General features: G+C 39.6%; 1 protein-coding gene across 4 annotated transcripts in view; it reads left to right on the top strand.

Moving 5' to 3' along the window:
- CHST9 (carbohydrate sulfotransferase 9) overlaps positions 1–27386 on the top strand; it is a 243332-nt gene that overhangs the window by 95650 nt on the left and 120296 nt on the right. For 2 of the 4 annotated variants that reach the window (XM_019815103.3, XM_019815102.3), the window contains exon 3: positions 13886–13924. The exons of the other annotated variants lie outside the window; for them this stretch is intronic. In XM_019815103.3, coding sequence (XP_019670662.1) covers positions 13886–13924 — 39 coding nt within the window. The remainder of the gene's footprint in view (positions 1–13885; positions 13925–27386) is intronic. 4 annotated transcript variants of the gene reach the window in all.

The raw sequence follows: 27386 nt of genomic DNA, 5'->3' as shown, positions 1-27386 counted from the left end.
TCCAAGTGTGTGATGTGGATTTTGTAACATTATTCTTCACCCTTTGAAATGACTCTTTTCTGTATATATCTATTATCACTTTTCCAGGATTTCCTACCAGCTTCTCAAGAACTGAGAACAACCTGTCTATTAATGTTCAGTCTTGATTTTTTTTCAAAATATTTGGCAACATCACAACAGTTAAAAAAGTAGATATATATATATATATAGATATAGATATAGATATATAGAGATATAGATATAGATACAGATATAGATGTGTGTGTAGATATATACGTATCTAGATATAGATATGCCTATAGATATACCTTTGATATATATTATTTATATTTGATATATATATCTCAAATATCTATATCTAGATACCTAGATATATACACATACATACCTTTTGATATATATTATTTATGTTTGCATTTGAGATATATATCTGTATATCTATATCTATATCTATATCTATATCTATATATATCCTGATATATATATCAAGCAAAGGGGGTATCCCTTAGATATTCCGGGTTCTGGGAGAAATCTCTTAGGTGTCCCTGGGTATATAAGTGGGTCATACACATGTGGAATTGACATCTCCTCCTTCCAGAGTTACCCCAGAAAAGATGAAAAGCAGTGCTGTGAAGGTCTCTAACTCTCCTGGCCTCCCCTCCACCACCCTCACTCAGATTTCAGTACAATAGGTTCAACTGGAGGACAAAAGAACTGAAATTTAAAACAAATATTATAAATATGCAAATAAGCTCATAACTTTTTTAAAAAAATTGTAGCAAATAGTGAATTGGGGAATTTAAAATCAAAGTGACAGATTGGGGCTATCTAAACAGCCGGTTCAGATAATTTTATGTAAAAAAAAAAAAAACTTGTATTTTGCACAACAAAGGAAAAAGAATAGAATTGACCCATTTCCAAAAGACTTCAGAGAACATTTTCATGTTATACAAATGAGAATGGATCATCTATATCCTATAATAGCATGAGAGGAGGAAAGGCTAACCCTGACCCATTTTATTTTATGCCAGTATAGTATTTTATTAAGATTTTTTCAACTTTTTAATATACAAATAAGTGTAAGAGTGATTCACTTATAAATAAATTTGACTGAACTTTATTTATTTGTATCTTACCCCTTTAGGTAAGCATTGCTAGGTGTTTTAAGATAGGAAACTGGAAACTGCACAAGTAAAAAGGTAACTTAAATCAATCTGTGTCTCAATTTCATGTGGAAATTAAACCACCGTCACATAAAATCTGAGGGAGTATATGTGGTAAACAATAAGATATTTGAAAGTTCTGGGTTCAAATCCAGGATCGAACACTTCCTGGGTAATCTTGGATGAGGTCACCTCTCTGAGCCTCTGTTGTTTCCTCATTTATCAACTGCGGGTAAAATACCTCCTCCTTCCTTTCCTTGGACTACTGTGAGAATTCAGTGAAGCAACGTATGCGTGCCCATCATTTCTAGACATTCTTATAGCAACTACCTTTGGTGTGTGTGTCGTGACAGATCTGCTGCTATATTTGCTGGGCCTGAGGCAAGAGAACCAGTATGGGCCACCTTTTCTTTCTGCCTGCATCACATCCCTTCCTGCATTGTGAGGAGCTTCATGCACACGCACTGGGACCAGACTGTATACACATCCAAGCCCCAGGCGTTCTTAGAATACCCTGTAAGGCCTCGCTCCTGTGGTGCAGTCTGGTCCGGTATACCCCCCTCTAGAGATCTAGGAAGAAGGCCCATACAGAGCCGGCATGGCCTCAGGGGTGATTGGCCAGAGAATTCTGGTATCCCAAGCACTCAGTGCATGGTCCAGGTAAGACATTGACTCCAAGAGCAAACACCTTGGCCCTCCTCACCCAGGTGGAGGTGATGTGTCTGGAAGAGGGCAAGAGTGGACCTTCTAGATGCAGCCCCTGGCTGGGGAATCGTCTCACCTTCACAATTCCTGGGGACACCTTGAAGGCAATGCTCTTTCCGTCAGGTTTAATTTCTAGTTTATTTAGCATAGCGTACTTAGCTAAATAATTATTCAGCATTCCCAGTTTATTTAGCATAGAATAATATTATTTTGAGGTTGGCCTGTGTGGAAGATAGGATGCTTTCAGCTGCAAGTAACTAAAACCTGTAACTTTAAAAAGCGGGGTCAGTGTTAAATAACTCATAACAAGAAATCCTGAGGTGGGGAGGGTCCATGGTGCAGTAGCTAAGAGCCTCAGTGACATCATCCTGGGGTGTGTTCCCTTATGTCATCCTTGCAGTATGTTGGTTTTTTCCTCACGTTCCAGGCATCTTACCCAGATGGGACATCCACCGAAAGAAAAGGAAACATTTTCTCCCATCTGTCTCTTTTTATCAGCAAGGAAAACCTTTTGATGAAATTCTTCAACAAAATTCATGTCATTGGCCAGAACTGTCAAACAACCACGCAAAGCAAGGGGAACGGGGCCACAATGATGCGTGTACATCAGTCATGTTTCATTGGTGTCTTGCGAGGGGAGGGGAGGGGAGGGGAGGGGAGGGGAGGGGAGGGTACCAGCATGGAATGAGAGGGCAAATGACCGCAGGGTAGGCGCTCAGCTGTGTCTGCCACAGCCAATAAAGCTAGAAAGTTACTCCTCTGCCTCCGGAATGCCACACTCGGAGGCTTCCAGTGGCTGAAGAGAGTTGGGAGAGCCTTCTCAGTGTCCCCACTCCCCTTCTGTGCTCACCTCCACCCACTCCCTGGGGTGCTCCGCTCCCTGTCTTCCTGGATGAGCCATATCAGAAGGAGCTCCCCGCGGCACTGTGTCAGGGCCTGGTTTGCTTTTTCTGAGATCAGCGTCTCAGAATAAAAGATTTTGCCAGAAAATAGCTTATTGAGTTAGGTGTTCCGATCTTGATTTCTCTTCCCTCCTGAGGGTCTCCCACTCTCTGTTATTAGATAAAGGCCCACATCCATTCCCCACAGAAGGCCTCACCCACTGAGCCAGGCTACCGGCTCCTCTGTGGCACTGCCCTTGACTGTGAATTTCTTGTTGACTCTTTACAGTCACACTACAGATGTAAAATGCCTACTTTTCCTCCTGTCAGGTAATAGGCCCTCAACATTTGCTCTCTTTCTTCTTTCTCCTCTAAGTATCTGAATGTCAGTGGGCCTCTTCTCCTGCACATAAAATGTACTAGATAATCAACAACTTTTCTAGTAAACTCAGGTAGTCAACCCGGTTTACAGAGGATAGTTTTACAAGATTACAAAGAACACTGCAATGCCTGAGAGCAGTAAATCAATACCCACTGATCTAAGCACACTTTCCTTATTTTCTTCCTTCAGTCCGTGAAATAAGAGCTTCCCCGCATGTCTAAGGCCCAAACCTTTGATGTGGGTCAATGTGAAGGAAAAAATGAGTATGATGAGGGTTTTTTTAAAGATTAAAATAAAAGGAAAAACTTGGGGCCAGTGGAAATGAAACCCATGCTGACGTCTCAAAGAATAAAATCCAGCTCACCTCTGGCCTCCACCAGCTTTCTCCACGAGCTAATGAGGTGATGATTAAGAGCATGGGAGAGAGAGCAATGAAATGTGGTCATTTCCTCCAGATGAAAAGCTGGGCATGATCGGGTGTCTGTTAGCCAAATAAATTGCTGTTTAAAGTGAAAAAACTCTTGACTTCGCAAGCATAGATTCTGATGGGACTCCTATCGTTACCTTCCATAATGAAATGTTTCCCCTTCTTGCCTTCATACAGAAAATTAACCCTAAATAATATTAATGCTTTTAATTCGATATAGATTCTACTAATTCGTCCTTTAAAAGTAAATCCACCTGGGGAAAATAAGGTAATATTTAATTATTTAGCAGAAATTGCTGCTGAATCTTTTCAGTGTTTCAGTTCAGAGGGTTTCTGTATAATCCTAACCGTAAGTGATGAAGTTTTTGATGCCTGGATGGAGATTTACATGTTGTTGTTTCACATGGGTACCCCTGTTGATGGTTCACAGGTTCTAAAGATGCGAGTTAACTGGCAAGTCTCTACTGTCCTTTTGACTGGTAACCTGGACATAGGGTGATACTGTAATACTCTTAGAAATCCAAGATATGTATTAATCTACATAGATTGTACTTTAACCACACTCCTGATTAGAACAGATTTTATTCTGTTTTTTGAAATGGAATAAGCTGACATGCCAAAATTCTGGGTAACAGAACACATTTATAGTATAGTTGAGGAAACCAGCTTAGGAAAGAAAGAATCTAGCCCAGCTGTGAATTCCTGGAGAAAAAAAAAAAAAAACCAGCAATGTATACTGGTATATATTGATAGGTATATCAGTAAATGTTCTCAGAAAACAGAAAAAGGAGTTGTTTTTACTATCTATTGCTATGTATGGATGTATGCCAAAACTTAATGATATAAAACAGACATTTATTGTGCTTGCAGCTTTGTGGGTTAGGAATTTGGAAAGGGTTCAGCCAGGCAGTTGGTCCCCAATCCGCATGGCATCTGCTAAGGTGGCTGGAGCTGAAGGAGCCACTTCCAGACGGTTTCCTCATTCACATCTGGCACCTAGGTTGCGATGGCAGGAAGAGCTAGCTGCTGGTCTTGTACGGTACAGGCAGCTCTCCTTCCATGTGGCCTCCGTGTGTGGCTAACATGAGCTTCCTCACAGCATGGTGGTCTCAAGGTAGTCTGACTTATTACATTATGGCCGGCTTCTCCCAGAGCAAGTAATCAAAGACCCAGGAAATGGAAGCCTCTTGATTCTAAACGTCCAAGCCTAAAAACTGGTGTTTCTAGCGTATGAAGTTTGTTATACAAGTTACTAAGGCCTGGACAGATTCAACAGGAAGGGAATTCAACTCCACCTCTTAACATACGGTCATGTTTATTCTAGCACAGGATTGAATAAATGTCTTATGAAAAGATTCTTTATTTTACAAAATGATTCATTCCTCTTTCTTTTGCATAATGAACATTCAACAGACATTTAGAATATGATGTCATGCAAAAATACTTATTCACACCTAACTTACTAGAAACATATTACCGTACAATGCAAAGTATAAACATACACATCCCTGCTTTAGTCAGGAGCTGAAGCATACGTTAGTAAAACTAGCATTCCCATTTTGCAGAGAGATTTAAGACCTGGCAGTCACTGGGTATTTTTTCTTCCCCCAATCTGACTTCAACATCTAAAGGTCTTCCAAAAGACTTCTCTGCCAAAAATGACTGCCTCGGAATGAGGTTCTGAATATCAAAAGGTTTGCTCTAAGATTGAATTCACCCGGGCCAACGTGGGGAATCCGAAAGGAACGGCTGCTTGTCACATTAATTATGTGCTTGTCCAGTGGATCTAAGTGGGAAGAAATTCTGTGCTTGACACTGTCCAAGACAACATAAAACTGCTGTTTCTCACACTGGTTTTGCCGTCTCTTTGCAGAGCGGTCAGCCCAGGAAGATCTTGGAGCATTCAGTTCTCCTTAGGTTTTCTACTCGCTGTGACGGATGGCAGACCCCAGGGCTGGGGAGTGCAGATGGAGTGTCAGCCCTGCCAAGGCAGATGGTCAACCTTGGAGGCTTAGCTCTATCTGGAGCGATATCTGAAGGGCCAGCCTCTGTAGCTCAGTACACACTGTCTGGAGCTCACAGCATGCAGCGTGCTCATAATGGCCCTCTCTGCCCGGGCATCCCAGCAGCATTTGAACTGACCAAATAGAAACGGACAGGAGAGCAAGTGGAGTTTATCTAAACCTGCAGGAGGGTGTGAGGACCCACAACCATACAGAGGCTCATCACCGTCGTCTGCTAAGACTGGTGCCATCGCAGCATCAGCATTAATCCAGGCGTAAATGACAAAATAAGCCCCACAGCCTTTTCATGCTATTGACCAAACAGAAACTAGGCAGTTTCTGCAGACTTATGCAGACCACTTTAGACCAGTTGGTCTTTGAACTGGCCCGGTTAGGCTTCTCTGTTCCTGCTCTGCGCTCAGGGCTTACAATCCTCTCAAAGCCCTGTTTGTATGATTTCTTTTGGAGTTGTAGTATCTACCTATCTAACTCAAAGGAACACTGGATCTTGGAAAAGTCAGGTTACTTATTCAAGGTCCTACCGTTTGTTGCGAGGAGAAAGTTGTGGCAATGGGGACTTAGGATTTCTAGAAAAGCTCTCCCTTTCTATTTGGAACGTATCAGACTGTGGAGAGCTCTATAGCTGCTGCTCACTACAAAATGAGGGTAGGGATTCAAACCACAAACCCCGGATTCTAAGATCATATGAGCCTAGCTCATAACTGCAAAGAGGTTTGCATGTCAACCGTGTGTCATCAAACCCAGCTGCGTTCGGAAAGAGGGCATGAAGGCCAAAGGAAAGGGATTTTCTAAAATGGAAAGCCACTTCTTTCTTAGAAATTCTAAGGGAAGGCAAGAGAGAGGTGACGGTAAAGATATCAAGAATCTCTCAAAGCCCGACCTTTATAATATTTGTGTCCATGTAGCCATTGGCCTTGAGAATATTAAGCATTATCATATGTTACCAGGGACCAGCTGACATGAAATGTTCATAAAGAGGAGCACCCAGCAATACTGTGTGTGGCGGTGTCCTGAGCACTGAGGTGACGGCATTATACACTCGATTGCATAAGATCTACTCAAAATATTTAGGATTATTATTAAACGTGTCATTTTGTGTAACCCTCACAATGACCCCGTGAAGTGGGAACTACTCTGACCCTCATTTCCAGACGAATGCAGTGTGATTTCGAGAGATTAAATGATGCGCCCAACATCCCACACTGATTAAGTGGCTGGAGCTGCAGACCTGAGCTCTTCGCCATCTACAGGACTGGCCCTAATCACCGAGCCAGTGAGCTCGGAAGAGGTAACAGTTTCTGTGCTCATATTCCAACTGTTCACTGACTGGAGCCTTGTGACTATCACACAAAAATTTCCGAGCCTACTTTCTAATGGCAAATGGACGTCATGATCTATTCCCTGGAGCTATTGCAAAGGTTTACAGTGCCCAACTCATCAAAAGTACTAAATAAATGCTAAACTACTAAAAAAATAGCCACAAAGTCCGAAGGTCTTTTTGGCATGCTGCTCTTGAAATATTGTGATTAGGTGCTTAGCAGTTAAAATAAGCTATTGAGTCATTCAAACAGATCATTTGACAAATGGGCAATAGCTAGTAAAAAGAATCTGAAAGGTTTTTAACAAAATAATTAATGCAGGCAACCCTCAAAACCTAGGGACTGATTATTATATAGCTTATGGATATCCTAATTTTTATTTCTCCCTACCCTTTGACCCAACTATTTTTTTGTCTTCTCATTATTTATTTGCCACTTAGCAGGTAATGATTTGGCAAAATTATTTAACCAAATTTTTACGCAGTTTCCTTACCTGAAATGGGTATATTTTCAAAGCCTTTATACTACGTTGAAAATAAATCGAGTTAATCCATATACGGATAAGATAACAATGACAAGCATGTAAACATTGCTTAATAAACATTAGCTACTATTATTAGCGTGATTGTAGTAATGGTACTAGGTTAGTATCCCTTGGAAATGATAATGGAAGTAAAACTCAAATTGTTTCTGCTTTCAGTCAGAATATCAGAGATGGAGAGAGAGAGAGAGAGAGAGAGAGAGAGATGTCTTGTATACCCACACATACACATATATGAGAGAGAAAGGAAGAGGGGGAGGAGGATGAAGAACAAAAAGAAGCCTATAATGAGAAGTTACTCTACGTTTCATCCCAGAGTCGCAGAGCTCATAGGTACCCATGGTCAAGATGAGAAGTCAATGCATTTAACTCCGAAGACCATGTTTCTTTCACTGGATCATGTTTTCTCCATTAGAAGAAATTGGCTAAGAGAATTTTGCATTTGAGGGAACTTTATATATTCATATTCTCTCTCATTACAGTCAGTAAGCAGGAATCTTTGGTATATTAATACCCAAATCAGCAATAGTTTTTTAAAGATATTGACCAAGGCATTTTTTTTTCTTATTACCCAAAAGCACATTCCGAAGAACACTTTTCTCGTAAGTCTTGCATTAAAATAGCTAAACATGACAGTGGGGCAGTGGTGGTGGCCTGGCTTTTGGGTTGGTTCCGCAAATCAACTAGCACTGTAACCTCATTACCCTGTCTATAATTGGGGCGTTTGAAGTGAGTAAATCTTAAAGCCCCTTCCTCTCTTACACCCCATAAACAAAATTAAAACCTTACCGCCTTCTACTTTTCCTGTTAACTCAAAAGTATAGAAGTACTACAGAGTCTCATTATCCAAAAATATGGCCCATGGTTTTCCATTAAAATCCACATGAAACAAAAATGATATTAAAAAATTCATGGGAGTTAGCATTATATTATCTGGTAGGTATATTTCTTTGCTTCGTCCTCACTCCACTTTTTTTTTAAATAAGTAGCATGTGCACAGTAATTTTCCTTGTCATGATTCTATGCCTTCTTCATAGTGCATTTTGCCAAAGCAACATTGGACATAAATGAACATTCTCAGGTATCCTAGCAACAGGATGTGATTAATCTTACCTCTCAGCGCAGGGCAGATAAAATGCCTGCGAGGGAACGTGAACTCAGAATTGGCTACTGAGAAATTGGTAGTGCAGTGAGGGAGGCTTGATAAGATTCCATGACAGACTTTATTATACAAAGATGGAAGCAGGTAGAAGAAAGAGTATATTTCAGAGACAAGACTATATCTGAGTATAAAACTACATACATATGTATCACATATATATGAATGTAGTGCATGTGTATGTACGTGTGTATGTATGTGCATGTACATGCATATACATACATATATATGCTACACATACATATACATATACACATATACATGTGTGTGTGTGTGTATGCACACACACACAATTTCCTTTCCATTAGAAGTGACTTAAAATACGATTTGTCATACAAACACCCCTCCTCATTATTGGTGAGACATCACTGGATTGTCATTTATGTGCCCATGGTTTTAAAAGATCAGAAACCATCACTGCGACTAGGGTACTGCTTCTGTACTGAGGTACAGAAATGTGCTGTAAATTGATACATATTTAATGTTCCTCCATGGAACAAAATCAACAACTTCAAGTCTAAGAGAGCTTTTAAAAATATCAATGCTCCATTTATATAAATAAGTAGTCGTGGCAGGTGGAATTTTAATGTTCAATTAAACACATTTTCTCAGAAGAAAAGTTTTCCCCAACAAATTCCATTTTTAGGAGATTACTGTCCATTTCTATTCTCACAGGAGGAGTGCCGCATCCAGGTTTAAAGAGAAGTAGGGTGCAAACCATACTTTAATGTTTTGTTTTTAAACTAGAATCTGTGATAAAATAAAGCACAGCTAAGGAAAAATGCATGTTCATGATTCTGAAAGCCTGTCTGTTATTTTGTCACCCGCTTTTCTAATATAATAGTTTTCTAGGGTGTCAGTTGTAGTGTAAATATCTGATAAAAGCGCTGTTCTGGGTTGTACTTGCACCTGGTGTTGGCAGTACTAAAATTTGCTTCATGTTCTCTAGCATTTTAAGGAGGGCTGGGGCATTTCATAACTCTCTGTGTGTGCTGACTCAATCCCAAGCATTTGTGTCCCCAGCTCTGCTAGGCAGGAGGAGACAGAGAGGGGTAAAGTACACACCCCTCGCCCTAACAGAAGCCAGTTGGCGGACACACAACTAATTATGAGCCAAACGTTGGAGTTAGTACTGTGGCAGAGGTATAAATAAAGGATGAACGAGCATAGCAGAGGGCGATTAATTCTGCAGGGAGTGGAGAGTTGGGGTGGCGCAAAGCAGAAGACTTCGCAGAAGGACTGCCATCTGACTCAGCTCTAAAGGATGAACAGAGTTCTGATAGGCAGGACTGACATGTCAAGACATTCCAGGAAGCAGGGACAGCTGGCACAGGGAGTTGGGATGGGAGGTGGGATTCTTGGCATAACTGACCAGTGTTGTGTATGGTGCTTGAGGGATGGTAGAGAAGGTAGGTGGTGGCCAAATCTTCCGGGGTCATCAATTTCACATTGGGGCATGTGGATTTTAATCTTTAGTAGTGATCCAACTCAAGGACGGAAAAGCCATCCATAAAATCAATGAAATCAGTTATGGGTGTGTAGAAAATAACCCCAGGAAGAAAGTTAGTGTCACGTTTGTGAACGAGGGCAGTGGCAGTGAGAAAGGAGAGTGTAGATCCAAGGGCCTGTACAGGGAGAATGGAGTGAGGTGAGGATCGTGTTAGGTGTGGACATTGAGTGAAAGGGAGAAGCTGGTGACTCTGAGGCTTCATGTTTGGGGGCCTGAGCAGACTGGAGGACAGCTCCAAACACGAGCAGTTCTGCAGGGAAACACAATGATTTAAGTTCAGGATATGTGTTATAGTGCCGTATTAAACACAGATAGAGATTTCCAGTAGGCCTAAAATGTAGGTAGATTTGGAGCTAGAGATATGGGTGTCAGAATCATCTCTTTCTTTCTTTTTTGTAATGTTTATTTATTTATTTATTTATTTATTTAGAGAGAAAGAGCACATGAGCAAGAAAGGGGAAGAGAAAGAGAGAGTGGGAATCCCAAGCAGGCTCCAAGCTGTCAACATAGAGCCCAATGCAGAGCCTGAACCCACAAACCATGAGATCATGACCTGAGCCAAAACCAAGAATCAGATACTTACCCAATTCAGCCACCCAGGCACCCTCAGGACCATCTCTTTGTATAAGGGCACACTGAAAGAATGAGGGGCAAGATAACCCTCATCTGGAGCGAGATAAAGGGACTAAACAAAAGACCTAGAGGTTCATCTCCAGTTAAGCAATATTCTCTGTATCTCTTAATCAACATCATGGTGTCTTAACTAGTTTTTATTTTTCTAGTTTGCTGTCTAGTGTATATGTAATTAAGAAGAGAAATCTAAATTGATTCCTGTAATAGAACTAATAGCATAATAAAACCAAGAAATAACATTTATATAGCACTCTTCGGTTTATAGAGCCCTTGCATACGACACAGGGGCAGAGGACTATTTAAGGTCTCAGGGAAAAACCATTACAACAAGGCCTTCCAGCCTCCCTTCTGAAACATTGAACCCCAATATCTTGTGTGAGTTTCCATTTCTTGCTGGCTCTGCATATGGAATTATTTACTCCTCACCACATTCCAGAGAAACAGGATCTGATCCTCATTCTACAGAAAGAAAGTCAGGGAGACTGACTTATTTGCCACCGGTTATATCACTGTTGGTGTAGGAAGTGATCAACTAACCTAGACTTCCATAATAAAATTACTGTATAACAGTTTACCCAAAACATAGCAGCTGAAACCAACAATAAACATCTAGCGTGTCATACATTTTCTCTGGCATGGCTAACCGGATGGTTCTGGGGCAGGGCCTCCCATGCAACGGCAGTCAAGGGGTCAGCAAGAGCTGCGGCCATCTAAAGGTTTGAATGAGGCTGGTGGACAGACTGCTCATGAGCCTGGGAAGTTGGTGCTGATAGCTGGCAGGAAGCCTCAGTTCCTTGTCACATGAGCCTCTCCATAGGGTTACTTGAATGTCCCCGTAACCTATTATCTGGCTCCCCTCAGAGAGAGTGATCCGAGAGAGCTAGATGGAAACCACAATGGTTTTAAGGCCCAACCTTGGAAGTCACATTCCGTCATTTCTGCAAAATCCTCTTGATTACACAAGTCAGTCTAAATCAGTGTGGGAGGGCACCACACAAGGACACAGTTACTAGGAGGACCAGGAAGACAATGGTCTTTGGGAGTATCTTGAGACTGAGTATCACACCATATTATTTATCCCTAATACTCTCATTGTCAACTTTCAGAATTTATGACTCATTCTTCTGCAAATTAAAGACTTTCCAAAGAGATGTTTGTCTCAAAACATTTTATAATTCAGGACTCAACATTTTTTAAATTTGTGAAAATGTTTGAGGCCTCTAGTATAGAACAATTGGTAATCAAATAGTAAACGGTTGCTTGCCTGATAAAAAAAAAAAAACTTAAATGAGGAGGTACCTCCATCACACTTGGTAATGAATGAAGCCTTTAAGTGGACTACTCATGTCATTTATCTGTTTGAATCATTGAAATAAATCGTATCAAACAAGACCTCTGGAAATCACCTAAATGAATAGAATGTGCCATTAATCAAAATGCCAGTTAGATGAATTCTGTGCTTTTGGCGGCTGCATGAGAAAAAGGTTATACATTCTCCACCTTATGTTTTAGGATTTTAAAAGACAGGAAAGGCTGGTAGAAAAACTTAGATAAAGTTTACATGCCGTTTGCGTGTTTTGCACACCCTCTCAGTAACTAGCTCCATCTGTGAAATCTTGAAAGGTGACAAGAAAGCGATGGCCAGAGGGTGCCCTCGCTTGCCCGTCACAAAACCAAGGCTCTCATCTCCACGGTGTTGTTGCCACACAGCAGTGCCCTGAGCAGAGTTCCTTATCTAAGCCTGTAACCATGACGAAGCATCCCCTAGCCCGGGTTTTCTTCTGCTCAGGCTGTTGCCCGAATCTCATTCATTTGTGGGCTGCCAGATGTCATGAACAAGAAGCCATATCTTCAGCCCCGTCTTCCTCACCACCCCCTACTCCTCGGGCTCTCAGAGTGTCTTGTGTTCCCCGCCCCTGCTCTGCTAAACCTTCTCTCTCACAATGAACCCAGAAGATTCCGATGCTGTGGGTGCCCTCCATACTTCCTAAATTTATCTGTGGCACACGGTTCTGTGCTCTGTTGATCTCCGTGGATCTCTGCTGCTGCTTCTCATGGCCCTACATCTCAAAATAGAAGTAGCAGTTTTCTTCTCTTGGTCACTATCCTCAGCCTCGTCCTCTGTGCCGCCTGCCTTTCTGTTCCCATTCCCCACCTCAGGTCCAGCTGTCTTCTCAAAATGGACCTTTTCTGCATCCGTAACTTAGATTTTCATCTCTCTCCCAGGCCCCATGTCTCTGTAAGACTTCAAACTCAGTAAGTCTAAAACTGAACCAGTCATCCCCATGCCCCCATCACATTTTACCATTCCCCCACATTGCATCACCATGCCCAAAGTCACCTAGATAGCCATTCATCTCGACCTTTACTTCTCCCTTGCACTTCACATTTTGTAACTCCCTGGGCCTTCTAAGTCCTGCCCTCCTACCTCCCTCTTCCTGCTGCCATGCTCAGTCCATCATCTCTTGCCTAAGCTCTAAGATAGCCATCTATGCAAAACCATAGTTCCTAAAGCAAGCTTTAAACATGGCACTTGCTCAAATAGCCTTGTCTTGTATAACCCATACTATCTCTTTTAATGATCACCAGTACTTTCCCTATTTCAAATTTCCCAGATCACATGTATCTTTTGAGGTCCAAATCAAATATCACTTTCTCCTTAACTTCGAGGGCACCCCTTTATTTCCTAAACTAATCACTTCATCCTCTCATATCTTTAAACAGTTTGTACCTTTTAGGGCACATCTCATCTCACATTGCATTGTCTGTCCTTTATCTCCCCAAATAGGTTGTAAGAGGCCTTGATCTTATTTAACTCGGGTGTTTATCCCCACAGTTTGTGCTATGGGGATTTGATCCTTGTAAGTTTATTGTTGAGTAAATGACTCTTACTAACAAGATTTTTAAAACCCAGCAGCATGTTTTATTTAATGCATCCTCATTTATTGTTGGTTTTCATAAATTGGATTGAGAGCATTTTTCATCCCCTTCAACTATGCCCATGCCCGTCATCTCTAGAAGCATCTTGGACACAGCTGAGGAGTGATTATGTTTGGAAATTGCCATAAACGGGGTTTCCTCTTAGTTACACCTTGTTCTCATGGACCCACTCTGTAACTGACCTGCCACTTCTCATTTCAGGGAGAGTGGAGAAGAAAAGAGAACAAAAAGCAACCTCAGGTAAGATTTGGACTAATTAGCTGCAATTATTTCCTGTTTTTACTTTCAGCTTTTTAAAAAAAAATCTATTTGCAATTGAATATTCTAAAACCCACACTAAAAAAGTAATGGTTTATGGTCCTACAATTGATTGACATTAAATTAATTAAAATAAATTAATACATTTATCTTTTTCACTTTCACATCAATCATGTCCTTCCCATTCTCTCACTGTATTCAAAAGAAAATGAGAGAGAATGTGATTTTTTTCATCATTCCCTATTAAAAGGTGAATCTTATAACCACCAACTTTAAAAATTGGAATTGTAACAGTTGACAACCATTTTATTTGCCCAAATATCTGTGAATCTTAATTATTTGTCTTAAAACCATTTATGGAGGCAATTTTTTCAGGATAGTGTTGACTGCTTAACCAAAAAGAATTCTTAAATTTTGGAGGGATTTTAAGAATTATTCCATTCCTAAATTCTAGTGTATATCCAGAAGTGAGTGAGGTTTTGACACAGTGCCATTGTGCATAGTAGGGGCCCCTATTTGCACACTGATAAATTTTTAAATTCCAGATTTGTATTACTTGGTTTTTGGCTTAAAGTCATGAAATATGATAAAATTTAATTTATGAAGTAAATCTTTGCAAAAGTGCAATCTTCCAGCTTCCGGTGCCCTAAAATTGCCGGTAATCCTAGGGAATTCTAATTTGGCCTATTTACCTGTGCCCACCACCCTTCCCAAGTGTCTACCAACCCATTATCGTATGATATGTGAGGGCTGCCAACGTAAAGACACATATTTCCCAACCACCATTTTCTTTTAGATGCATTTTTTTTTGTCTGGTAACAAGAAAAAATGTATTTGTTTGTTTGTAATGTGTGTGTTCAAACAGTGTAGTCAATAGAAGATAAAAATCTGAATTAATCAAAAATGTATAAACAACCTCAGCCACTGTCCCTTTTCTCCTTCTCAATCTTAGCATTCATCCTAGACAACTGAGCAATGGACTCCTTGTATGACTACCCTCTTAAATGTTATTGTTTGCATTCTCTTTGTGGCTCTTTTAAAGCCTGATCATTAATACCAAAAAAAAAAAAAATGTGAAGGCAAGAAAATGTCTTTTCTCCTCACAGATGTGATTACCTCCATAATTGCTCCTTGGGGGAAGATTATTTATACTGTTTCTAAAATGCTGTTGTTATGATTCTATAGATACTGGCTTAAAGAAACTTTATAGTTTGAGAGAAAGCTAAATTGGCCACAGTGGTAAACCAGATGTCTCTTTAAGTTCCCTTTGTATTCGTGGATTCTAATATTCTGTGTGACCAAAGGTGACACAAAGAGCTAGAGACAAAAGCAGGACAAGAACTCTGGTTCCTTGACTCCTTATTCTTTCCAGTGTCTCATCATCCTGACCTTTCCTTACAAATCAAAGCACCAGTCACTTCAATACCATGTTGAATTTCCAGCTTAATAAAATATTTTTCAACAATTGGAAAATCTTTTTAAGGCAACAAGGTCTTCGCAGGGAACACTAGTCACCAGGGTTATGAGGAAACTCCTTTTATTAACAGAACTAATCTACCTCAACTGATGCACAGCTTGTCAGTGTGTCTGATTTTTAGGAGAAAGTGAAAGAAACTTATGAGAAAGTGAAGTCAAAGATACTAAATAGGGGTGCCTGGGTGGTTCAGTCAGTTAAGCGTCTGACTCTTGATATAGGCTCAGGTCATGATCTCACAGTGGTGAGATCCAGCCCTGTGTCAGGCTTGCTTTGGGCATGGAGCCTGCTTAAGATTCCCTCTCTCCCTCTCCTTCTGCTTCTCTCTCTCTCTCTCTCTCTCTCTTTTTCTCTCTCCCTGTCTCTCTCTCTTTCAAAAACAAAGTAGTTAATGGACAGAGTTCAAATTATTGGGGAAATTTTCTAGACTCCTCATCATTTCAAAGAACACAAATCCAGTCCTCACAAAATCTATATTTGCAAAGATGGTCTGAGTTTTCAAAATTGAGACCTAACCTTCGCCAACGTAGTCATAAATATCACCATCTTCAGTTTGTGATACTAGTTTGACTATATGTGTCTTTAGATATCAAGAATGTCATGGGCATTCCTGCTGCTGACATCCTGCAAGGACTTCTTTGTGTCACTTGTTGTTCATTCTGCTCAGATTCTGCATCCTGCCCGCTGAATTAGACAATGATTCCACATCCTCTTGTTTGTAGCAGGTCCATCTCCTGGCTGTGGGAGATCAGCATTAGTTCCTGGACCCTTTCAGTCTACTCCATTGTGTTGTGCTAGTCATGATGGAAACCAAAGAATATAGAAAAAGTGTTGTAGACAAAAATGTTACCCATTAAAACAAGGGACTTCCAGGACCCTTACTTTTTGATTGGTTAAGGTTGGTTAATTCTTTAAGGAATCATGGACTAAGATGAAAGTTACAGAGGTAAGTTTTTACTCAGGATAAAAAATAATTTCATAACAAGGAAACTTCACCAGGACTGGAAAGAATGAGACTATGTTAGTAAAACTGTACAGAGGTTGGGCCACCACCAGTAAGGAATGGTAATAAATAAGAGCTTCATGAAGGATTTGGTTAGATCATTGCTAAGGTGCTTTTCAATTTTGCATCTACGATTCTACTCACCATTATTACTTTATTGAAATGACTATGTGTATCTGGATCAACACACACACACACACACACACACACACACACACACACAAAATGGTTCACATTTCATTATATAACCGAATGAATTATGTTCCAAAGCTTAAGCTTAATTAGTTTGAACTGAGTGGCTCAGGAAAACATATAGCCAGTGAGGCTAAGACTATAGAGTGATACTCTCCTGTAGTCAATTTAGCTTCTTTTGGGGAGAAAATTGTTTCACCCTTATTGCAACCCTGGCCGTACATTCAAATATGATGTTCTTCTTGGATTTAGCTATTTGGGTTGATAAAGAATATTAAAAATATATGGTAATATAATGATAAGTAAGGAAAATATCAGGAGACAGGTTCCTGATATCATCAATTATCTATTTGCCCATGATTTTTTAATGACCCGATTTCTTTACCAGAAAAATAGAAAAAAATGATCAGCTGTATTCCACAGATTTTATATAAAAACTCAATTTAATTTGAAGAATTTTAACTTATGAAAGGAAAGACCCCTTTTTGGATCAAGGAATTCTTGATATTAAAAAACAACACAACAAAAAATACAAAGTAGAATCCTCACAGAGAAAGGTGCTTCATAAGCATGGTTTAGAAGAAATATATTAATTAGAAGGCTTACTAAAGTAGACTATAGAGAAACCATCTGTTAAATATATATTGATCCAGATTTTTCCAAGTAAGAGAACACTTTCAACTCTAGTTAACTGTTAAGTAAAGAATAGTCCTGGTGGGCCAGAGAATGGATTTGTAGGTAGAGATGATAATGAGTATTTTTAAATGAAGTTGCATACTTTTTATTTATGACATTAGATCATCCCTAAAGTTGGAGAGGTTTGTTCATTTTCATTATTTGTAAAAAGTTACCAGTAAGGAAGAACAAGCTTATTTTCTTCTCAACTCAAAAGGTGAAATTTATTAACAAAAATTCAGCAAATGCTAGAACATCTGCTTTGCAAGCTCAGTTCCTTGTTGCTTACTTTGTGACTGTGCTTTTCACTTCTTTGAAAGGTCCTAAAACATCAATAGCACCTCAGTTTTTAAGACTTTCAACACACATTTAATATGCACTCATTCAAGATTTTAAAAAATAGTTAAATAAATATGACAGGGATGTCCCCTTTCACCACTATTGTTCAACATGGTGTTGGATGTCCTAGCCTTGGAAATCAGAAAACAAAAAGAAATGAAAGGCATCCAAATCAGCAAGGAAGAAGTCAAATTTTCACTCTTTATAGACAACATGATACTCTATGCGGAAAACCCAAAAGATTCCACCAAAAAACTGCTGTAACAGATACATGAATTCAGCAAATTCTCAGGATATAAGATCAACATACAGAAATCAGTTACATTTTTATATAACAATAATGAAGCAGCAGAAAGAGAAATCAAGGAATTGATCCATTTGCAATTGCACAGAAACCATAAAATATCTAGGAATAAACTTAACTAAAGAGGCAAAAGATCTATACTCTGAAAACTTTGGAAAACTTATGAAAGAAATTGAAGAAGACACAAAGAAATGGAAAAACATTCCATGCTCATGGATTGGAAGAACAAATATTGTTAAAATGTTGATACAGCCAAAGCCATCTATACATTCAGTGTAATCCCTATCAAAATAACACCAGCATTCTTCACAGAGCTAAAGCAAACAATTCTAAAATTTGTATGGAACTGCAAAAGACCCTGAATAGCCAAAGCAATCCTGTAAAAGAAAACCAAAGCTGGAGACATCACAATTCTGGACTTCAAGCTATATTACAAAGTTGTAATCATCAAGACAGCATGGTACTTGTACAAAAACAGACACATAGATCAATGGAACAGAATAGAGAACCCAGAAATGGACCCACAAACATATGGCCAACTAATCTCCGACCAAGCAAGAAGGAGTATCCACTGGACAAAAGACAGTCTCTTCAGCAGCAAGTGGTGCTGGGAAAACTGGACAGCGATAGGCAGAAAGATGAACCACTTTCTTACACCATACACAAAAATAAACTCAAAATGGATGAAAGACCAAAACATAAGACAGGAAGCCATCAAAATCCTAGAGGAGAAAACAAGCAACAACCTCTTTGTCCTCGGCTGCAACAACTTCTTACTTGATATGTCTTCAGAGGCAAGGGAAACAAAAGCAAAAGTGGACTATTGGGACTTCATCAAGACAAAAACCTTCTGCACAGCAAAAGGAACAATCAACAAAACTAAAAAGCAACTGACAGATGGGGGAAGATATTTGCAAATGACATATAAGATAAATGGTTAGTATCCAACATGTATAAAGAACTTATCAAACTCAACACCCAAAAAACAAATAATCCAGTGAAGAAATGGGCAAAAGACATGAAGAGACAGTTTTCCAAAGAAGACATCCAGATGGCTAAAAGACACATGAAAAGATGCTCAATATCACTCATCATCAGGGAAATACAAATCAAAATTACAATGAGATACCACCTCACACTGGTCAAAATGGCTAAAATTAACAACTCAGGAAACAACAGATATTGACGAGGATGTGGAGAAAGGGGAACACATTTGCCTTGCTGGTGGGAATGCAAACTGGTGCAGCCACTTAATTTCTTTCCTCAAAAAATTAAAAATAGAGGGGTGCCTGGGTGACTCAATCAGTTAAACATCCGACTTTGACTCAGGTCATGATCTCATGGTTTGTGGATTCATGCCCCACATTGGGCTTTGTGCAGACAGCTCAGAACCTGGAGCCTACTTTGGATTCTGTGTCTCCCTCTCTGCCCGCCCCCACTCACATTCTCTTTCCCTCTCTCTCTCTCTCTCTTTCTCTCTCTCTCTCTCTCAAATAAATAAACATTTAAAAAACTAAAAATAGAGCTACCCTATGACTCAGCAATTGCACTACCAGGTATTTGTCCAAAAGATACAAAAATGTTGATTCAAAGGGTCACATGCACCCCAATATTTATAGCAGAATTATCAACAATAGCCATATTATGGAAAGAGCCCAAATGTCCATCAACTGACAAACAGATAAAGAAGATGTGGTATATATATACAATAGAATATTACTTGGCAATCAAAAAGAATGAAATCTTGCCATTTGCAACACCATGGATGGAACTAGAATGTATTAGGCTAAGTGAAATGAATCACTCAGAGAAGGGTAAATATCATATGATTTCACTCATCTGTGGAATTTAAGAAACAAAACAGATGAACATAGGAGAAGGGAAAGAAAAATAAGATGAAAACAGAGAGGGAGGCAAACCAAAAGGGACTCTTAAATACAGAGAACAAACAGGGTTGTGGAGGGGAGGTAGGTGGGGGGATGGGCTAAATGGACGATGGGCATTAAGGAGGGTGTTTGTCGGGATGAGCACTGGCTGGTATATGTAAGTGATGAATCACTAAATTCTACTCCTGAAATCATTATTACACTATATGTTAACTAACTTAGATTTAAATAAAATTTTAAAAAGTAGTTAAATAGATAACTTAATAAATTTATCCATCTGTATGATAATAACATGTTCACTTTATTATATGTTACTCACTTATTAAATGCAGATTTTCAAGTGGATTCACATTTAGCATTTTTTTCTCTATACTATTACTATTTTTGCAGTGGTTTTGCCTTAGCTCCTATACCCTGTCAAAAAACCCTCAAAAATAAGCATGAGAAGACCTAATTTGTTATTGTTTTAATTATTGGTGACCAATATTAAACATTTGAAGTTAATAGGCAAATCCTGTTAGGACAAATACATTTAAATAAGTTATTATTATTTAAAAGCCCGTAATTTAAGAATAATGAGAATCATTATTTCAGTTAGGATCAAGCCTGAAAATGTGTATCTTCCTAACTTGTTCACAGTTACAAAATCCCTTCACACTCAATAATCCTGTATTGTATATTTGAAAGTTGCTGACCAAGTAGATCATAAAAGTTCTCATCATAAGAAGAAATAAAAAGATATTGTAACTATGTGTAGTGACAGATATTAAGTAGATTTATTATGGTGATTATTTTACAATGTATATAAATATCAAATCATTATATTGTATACCTGAAACTAATACAATGTTGCATTTCACTTATATCTCAATTAAAAAAAAAAAAAGCTCTTGCCTTGACAAGACATCTCATTCGGTGCCACAAAGGCTCATTTCTTAGTTGATACATTGAATTTGCTAAACGTTTTTGTGGTCCACATTTTGTGCTTGATATTGTAGATATGATGTTGAATAAGATACAGTGTTTATGTCCTCGATTGATTCACTTTAAGCTGGGGAAGCAAAGTAAGGACAGATGATTATAGTACAGTGAAGAGTGCCTGTTAGAGAATTACTGGGTGTCACGAGGGTGTCAAAGAAGGCTTCCGGGAGGAGGAGTGACTGGAGCTTACCAGGCAGAAAAGGGGAAAGGGGTGTCTGTCCAGAGAGACAAAGACAAGAAAAGGCATGGTCTCTTGAGAGTCCAGTCAATGGTTTAGTAAGACTGGAGCACAGTCATAAGCAGACAAGAGGCAGGACATGTGGCCAAAGAGGTTGGCATGAGCCAAAATCAACAGGGGCCATTATGCAATTCCATGCAGTTGGGACTTATGCAGTAGGTGTTGCACGCCAATGACGTGCAAGGAATTACATGATCTGTTTGCATTTTATAGAAATCCTTCCAGAGGAAGTATGGATTGGAAGGGGAATTCGTTAGGGGCAGGGAAATAAGGTGGTATGCCATTTTGATTATTTAAGAATGAAAAGATGAATGTTTGAGGGGTCTTTACTAAGACAGCGGCATTAGAGAGGGAGCTGCGGAAACAGAATGAAGATATATTTACAAAATAGAACTGGCCTGTTCAGTTGGATACAGGAGGTAAAGGAGGAGGACTTCTAGGTTTCCAGCCTAAGAAATGACATGAATAATAGTACATCCTGCTTCAGAAGGAAGGACTGGTTAAGCATGACAAATGCCACAGACACATCAAATGAAATAAGCACTGAAAAATGTCCATTGAAGTTGGAGGAACAGTCTGCTGCTCATCACAGAGAAGTGATTTTTCAGGAGCTCTGTAAATGAGATCTGGATAGCAATGGGTTGAATGAGGGAGTCCTAAACAAATGAAAACAAATGCGGACTTGTTCTCTCGGATAGTTTGTCTGTGAAGGGGAAGAATGGGGACACAGAGACGGACAGAGACATAATCATGAAATCAGCAAGTCAGGGAATCGATGTTTACTGAGGACCTGCTATTTCAGGCTCTGGGCTCAGTGCCTTCTATTTTACCCTCAAAGTGAACTCCTAAGGCTTGTTTGTGGTTAGCACGTTAAAAATTAGGAAACTGAGATGTAGGGAAGTCAAATAACTTGCCTTAAGCCCCCCATATTAACTGGTGGAGCCAGAAATGGAATCTAGGCAGCAGCTTGCTGGAGTCAGCTGGTGCTATCTGGGAGGTAATTTGGAAAGAATGGTTGTCCACTTTTCTTCCCACTTCAGCATTCAGTGAGGTCATGCACATAGTGTAAGTGGGTCATGGTGGGAATATTTACACCACAGAAAGTGGCAAACGTTACAAACCAGAGTTGGTTGATTTGCTTGCTTGTTTGTTCCTGGAGAGTCAGTTGCTACACACTGACGGTGCACTGCTGGACCCCGCTGCCCTGCATGTGTGATCTGGCCAAGGTCACTTGGGTAGCAAACAGGTAACAAGAGCTGAGACTTGAATCTAGACCTGTCACCCACATCGAGCCCAATACAGGCCCTGGCGCTTTGCTGAAAAGATAAGGGAACTATTCTTTCCCCCATATTCTATCCCCACGTGGCCCAGGTTGGTACAAATGAAGTCTCATATTTATCCATTCTCCAGTTCCAAGGTACCAATTTTCTGCTTCGGCCTCCCAGGCAATCCATCTCTGGTGTGTTTGCTTTTAAAAATAGCTTTCCTGAAGCACTGGCTCTCTGAACTATGTTAATGAATTCTATTTTTAAAAAAATAACCAATTTTCTCTGGGTTTATGGTTTCACAACAATATTTATTATTGAGCAGAATAAAGTATCTTAGATACATTTGTCCACCCACGAAGTGGAAGACTTACATACAGGCTGTTCGTTATAAGAAGTCCTGAAGAGGTTATTTTTAAACCAACTTCATTTTCCAGCCAGTCGAATTTATGATAGAGAAGGAACAGCACAGCTGTGCCACATGATTTCGAAAATACCTTAAATTCCACTGGATAACACTGCATTTAAAAGAGTGTCTTTATGCAAACTGAACAAGTCTGAAATGGTAAGTAGCTAATGGAGGAGAAATCACCATGTCTAACCACATAGGCAAAGTGCAAATGTGAAAAGTGTTACCCGAGATTCTCTCCACATGTTTAATTTGCGTGGCTATTATAGCACCCAGGGCAGGGCTTATTTGCACACAGTCAACACTTGAAACACTTGAAACATGGTTTCCTTACGTGGGGGGACGAAATACTCTCTTTAGGGGCATCACAGTGCCTCCTTTCGTGACTGAAAAGGAGGAACTTACCTGGGTTGATTCTTGCACCACATATACGTGTTCCTTTCACTCAGGTGAGGAAATGAAGAATTTGCTAATTTTGTTAGCCAAAAATTACTTCAGGCTTTCATTTGAAATATTCTTGGGGCACCCGGGTGGCTCAGTCAGTTAAGTGTGATTCTTGGTTTCATGAGATTGAGCCCCACTTTGGGCTCTGCGCTGACAGCACTAAGCCTGTTTGGGACTTTCTCTCTCTCTTTCTCTCTCTGTCTCTGCCCCTCCCCTGTTCATGCTGTTTCTCTCTCTCAAAAGAAATAAATTAATGAGAAATGTGTATTCTGTAAAAAAAAAAAAAAAAAAGCCACAAGGAATTCCCAGTTAAAATGGAAAGTAACTCAAATACAAATAGACTTTCAGGAGGTATCTGATAGATCTCATGAAGGCAGTACAGGCCAAAGCAGGTCCCCAGAAAGTTCAGTTCATGTTAGTTTCAACATCCTGTGGAAGTTGCATAAAAGGGCATTCTCTGTGTGTGTATCAGTCGATGTCATAGTAACTACACTTTAATCTGACACGATTTGGGAATGGAGCATTGTGGGTAACTGCATATTTTGATTAGTCAAAAATGGCACTTACGCTAACAAAGGATTAAAAATGCCCACAGAAATAGAATATAGGTGATCCTTAGGCTTTCTTGTGAAAGGAGTCTTAAGTCATGCCTGACTTTCCCACAGAGAAAACAATGAACTTGTATTTCTAACCAAGAACAGATGCCCAACTTTTTTTTTTCATAGAAATGACCACAAACATTTTAATCAACTGTAAATGATCTATTTGTACACTGCGTAACTAGAAACCTTCCAAAGTGAATGTGAGTCATTTGAGCCGAGCAATACGGGAATCAACGATATAAACTGTCCCATTATTTCACTGAAAATTCCCAGATAAGAGGATTGGCAAGGCAGGAGAGCAGCCATGAGACTGTAAGGAAACAAGAAGCCCCTGAAGACTGCTCACCCCAGAAATGAGGCCATGATGCGAGTGGCAGTTGAAGGAACTCTGAAAGGGGCGGAGCCTTAGTTGAAAAAGTAGAGGGGGGTGGGAATATCAGCATCTAGGGACTCTCAGAAGCTGCTGAGTTACCTGACCAATGAATTCATCCGGAGGGGCTAATGAATGTCCATGGATTAATACAGTACTGATTCCAGATAGCATATTTTTAAGTTTCTTTATTTTGAGAGAGAGAGAGAGAGAGAGAGAGAGAGAGCACTCACATGGGTGGGGGAACGGCAGAGAGAGGGAGAGAAAGAATCCCAAGCAAGCTCCGCACTGTCAGCACAGAGCCCCACGTGGGGCTCGATCTCACAAACTGTGAGATCATGACCTGAGCTGAAATCAAGAGTCAGAGCCTTAACCAATTGAGGCACCCCTCAGAGAGCATATTTAAATTTTGTTCAATGTGATCATTAGTGTCTTGGCTTCCATTTGAACCTCCCCCTCCATTTGTAGGAGAGGATGGTTCTGCCCGTGGTCCATGCCTTTGTTTGAACATCTTTCCCTTATTAGAATCCTTTCAGAATGTTTCTGGAATGCTGTCTCTGTTTGCTTGCCTATATTTGCTTATACATCTGCACTCCGCTCTAGTTATTAGCATGACTGTAAATCTCTAATATATTTCTTACTGCACAGAAACGATCTGTATCTCTCAGCCGAATATGGTCCCTTTCTCCACAGGAATATCCCTGAAATGCAATTCTACCCATGCCTTCTCTGAAAACATACAGCTCTGTGTTTCACTGATACACTGATACAAATAAAACACCACATTCAATTTCATAATAATTTTGTTTGCTTATTTGGGTTATTTTGTTCCTCTCTCTCTTGCCTTCTCATCAGCAATCCAGTAAAAATATAATGCGAACCATACATGTACATCTAAATTTTTGAATAGCCACATTTTAAAAACTAAAAAGAAATAGGTGAGATTAATTTAATAATATGCTATGTAAGCCAGTATAGTAAAAATGTTCTCATTTCAAAATATAATCAACATAAGAATTATAAACAAGATGCTAGAAACGATGCATTCGCCAGACGTGTATTGCAACAGAGATTAATGGAGTGCGTGACACCATTGTGGCACTGGGGCCCTCCAGAATGCACCTTTAGCAGCAACATGCCTAGTCCTGGAATGCCTTTTTGGAGACTGATGTCCTTGCAGGTTCTGTTTGCTTCGTTTCTGAGCTAGGTTTTAATGAAATCGAAAAATGTAGTGAAAACAAAGACAGAAGTTGCTTGTGCGGTTCTGTTTTGTCCCTGGTGCCTCCCACAGGGCCTGGAAGAAGCAGATTCTCAGGAGGTGTCGGTTCAACAAATGAAGGAGCAAGTGGCTTTGTGAAGTCATCAGACACAGAAAATGTCCCTGTGGGTTTCATAAGGAAAGAAGTCCCTAAGAATGATGGGAGGGAATTGCAAAGACAGGACAGGAGAAAACCAGCGAAATGGAAACATACATGAGAAGGGGACGAACACCCTAGACAGCGCCTTTGAGAAAGCACAAAGAATTATCCCCAACCAACCCCAGAGCTGTAAGCATTTCCTTATCCATAAATTAAACTGAAAACCTTATTAATTCTGCATATCAATTTCTGCATCCTAATTCAATTTGGAAGTGAAGTCATTCATTTATTCATTCATTTATGGGAGAGCTATTAAAAGAATATTTATTATTTGCCACTATGTGTCAAGGGCAAAGCACCAAAGTTGTCTTTGAGATGGAGAGAAATCTCAAACATGTAAAAAATATTCTTTGATTTGATTGTTTAGGGGAAGTAGAGGGTTGGATGGTATTGTCTAAGTTTTTCCTTTAGATCCGTGACTGATGAATGCTGATTTCCCTGGTATGAGTCTGTTTTCCTGAAGAGATAATGAATATTACCTTTTCAGTGCCACTGTGGCATTTCAACAGAGAACAAAAGTCACTCTTTTTTTAATATATAATTCTGTCCTTACTGCACTTGTTGATTTTCAGTATTCTGCTATTATTTTTAAATATGTATGTAAATACAAGGAAAGACTATTATTTGCATACAGAATTTCTTTCCTTACCTACCTATGTGCTAGTGGAGATGGGAGCCAACATTTAGAAGCGATTTGGGGGATTGGACTGAAAAGAGATCGCAGGGTATCATTAACATTTATCTCCCAACCTTTCCCGCAGTCCTTTATTCATCTCTTTTCATTGCAGTCAAACACATTTATCAGTAACTCATCTGCCATTAACATAGGGGCTTCTAAGTTTTGGAAAATAATAGGATATGAATGACAATTTCTCTGTGTCAAGGAATATTCAATATTTGCTTCTCTTGCAAAGTGAACCTAACAAGCGTCCGCGTGCCTTGACCGCATTTGCTGCTAACCAGGCCTTCTCAGCCGTGAACAGTAAGTCATCATTGTGTGCAAGTGGGACAGCTGTGCATTGACTTCCTGGGAATTTGCAGGGCATTTGTGAAAAGTCCAGCTATCGTACTCAGAGTATCCTTAATCAGCGTGTTTGCGGCATTGCTTCTATAAAGTTAAAATAAACGCGCCAGATGCAAAATATGTAACTCGTACTTCATTCATATAAGAACTGTATAGAAGTCATATGTGACTATAGTTGTTATTTTTTTAATTAATTAAATGACAACCTTAAAAATCATCATGTTGGTTGAAAATACCCAACACAGAAAGGGCTGTGACTATATAATTTCGTATGATTTTTAATTTTTTTATCGAAGTCTAGTGGAGGCACAATGTTACATTGGTCTCAGGTGTACAACATAGAGATTCGACAAGACTCATGTTAAGCTGTGCCCACAACTATAGGTATCATCTGTTACCAGTGATACTGCAGTCCCACTGATTATATTCCCTATGCTGTGCCTTTTATCCCTGTGCCTTTTATCCCTGATTCCACAACTGAAATATGATGATATTTTTGCTTGTTGAACACACTGGAAGGTTAGCCTCTTTGTTCTTCACTTAACCTGACACCAGTGTATGGAATATTTTTTTTTGAAAAGTCAAATGTAAATTTATGACTAGAATTCAGTTTACCTTTCTAGCATTTATTGAGAAAACAAGAAAAAATCATTTTCCGCCTCCACATGAGGAAGAAAACCAAAAGAGAGATAACCAATTGAATATTTTTTAACTCTATAACACAAGTCTTTAAGTAACAACTTCCTGACCCAACTGGGTTAGGTCCTGGTTCCACGTTCGAGTACCAGTAATGCCCTATACTAAGTATTCTGATTATAGT

Source organism: Felis catus, chromosome D3 (assembly GCF_018350175.1).
Source record: "Felis catus isolate Fca126 chromosome D3, F.catus_Fca126_mat1.0, whole genome shotgun sequence".
Classification (NCBI taxonomy): domain Eukaryota; kingdom Metazoa; phylum Chordata; class Mammalia; order Carnivora; family Felidae; genus Felis; species Felis catus.
The sequence above is the reverse complement of the archived record's forward strand: the minus strand, read 5'-3'. Positions and strand labels throughout refer to the sequence as shown.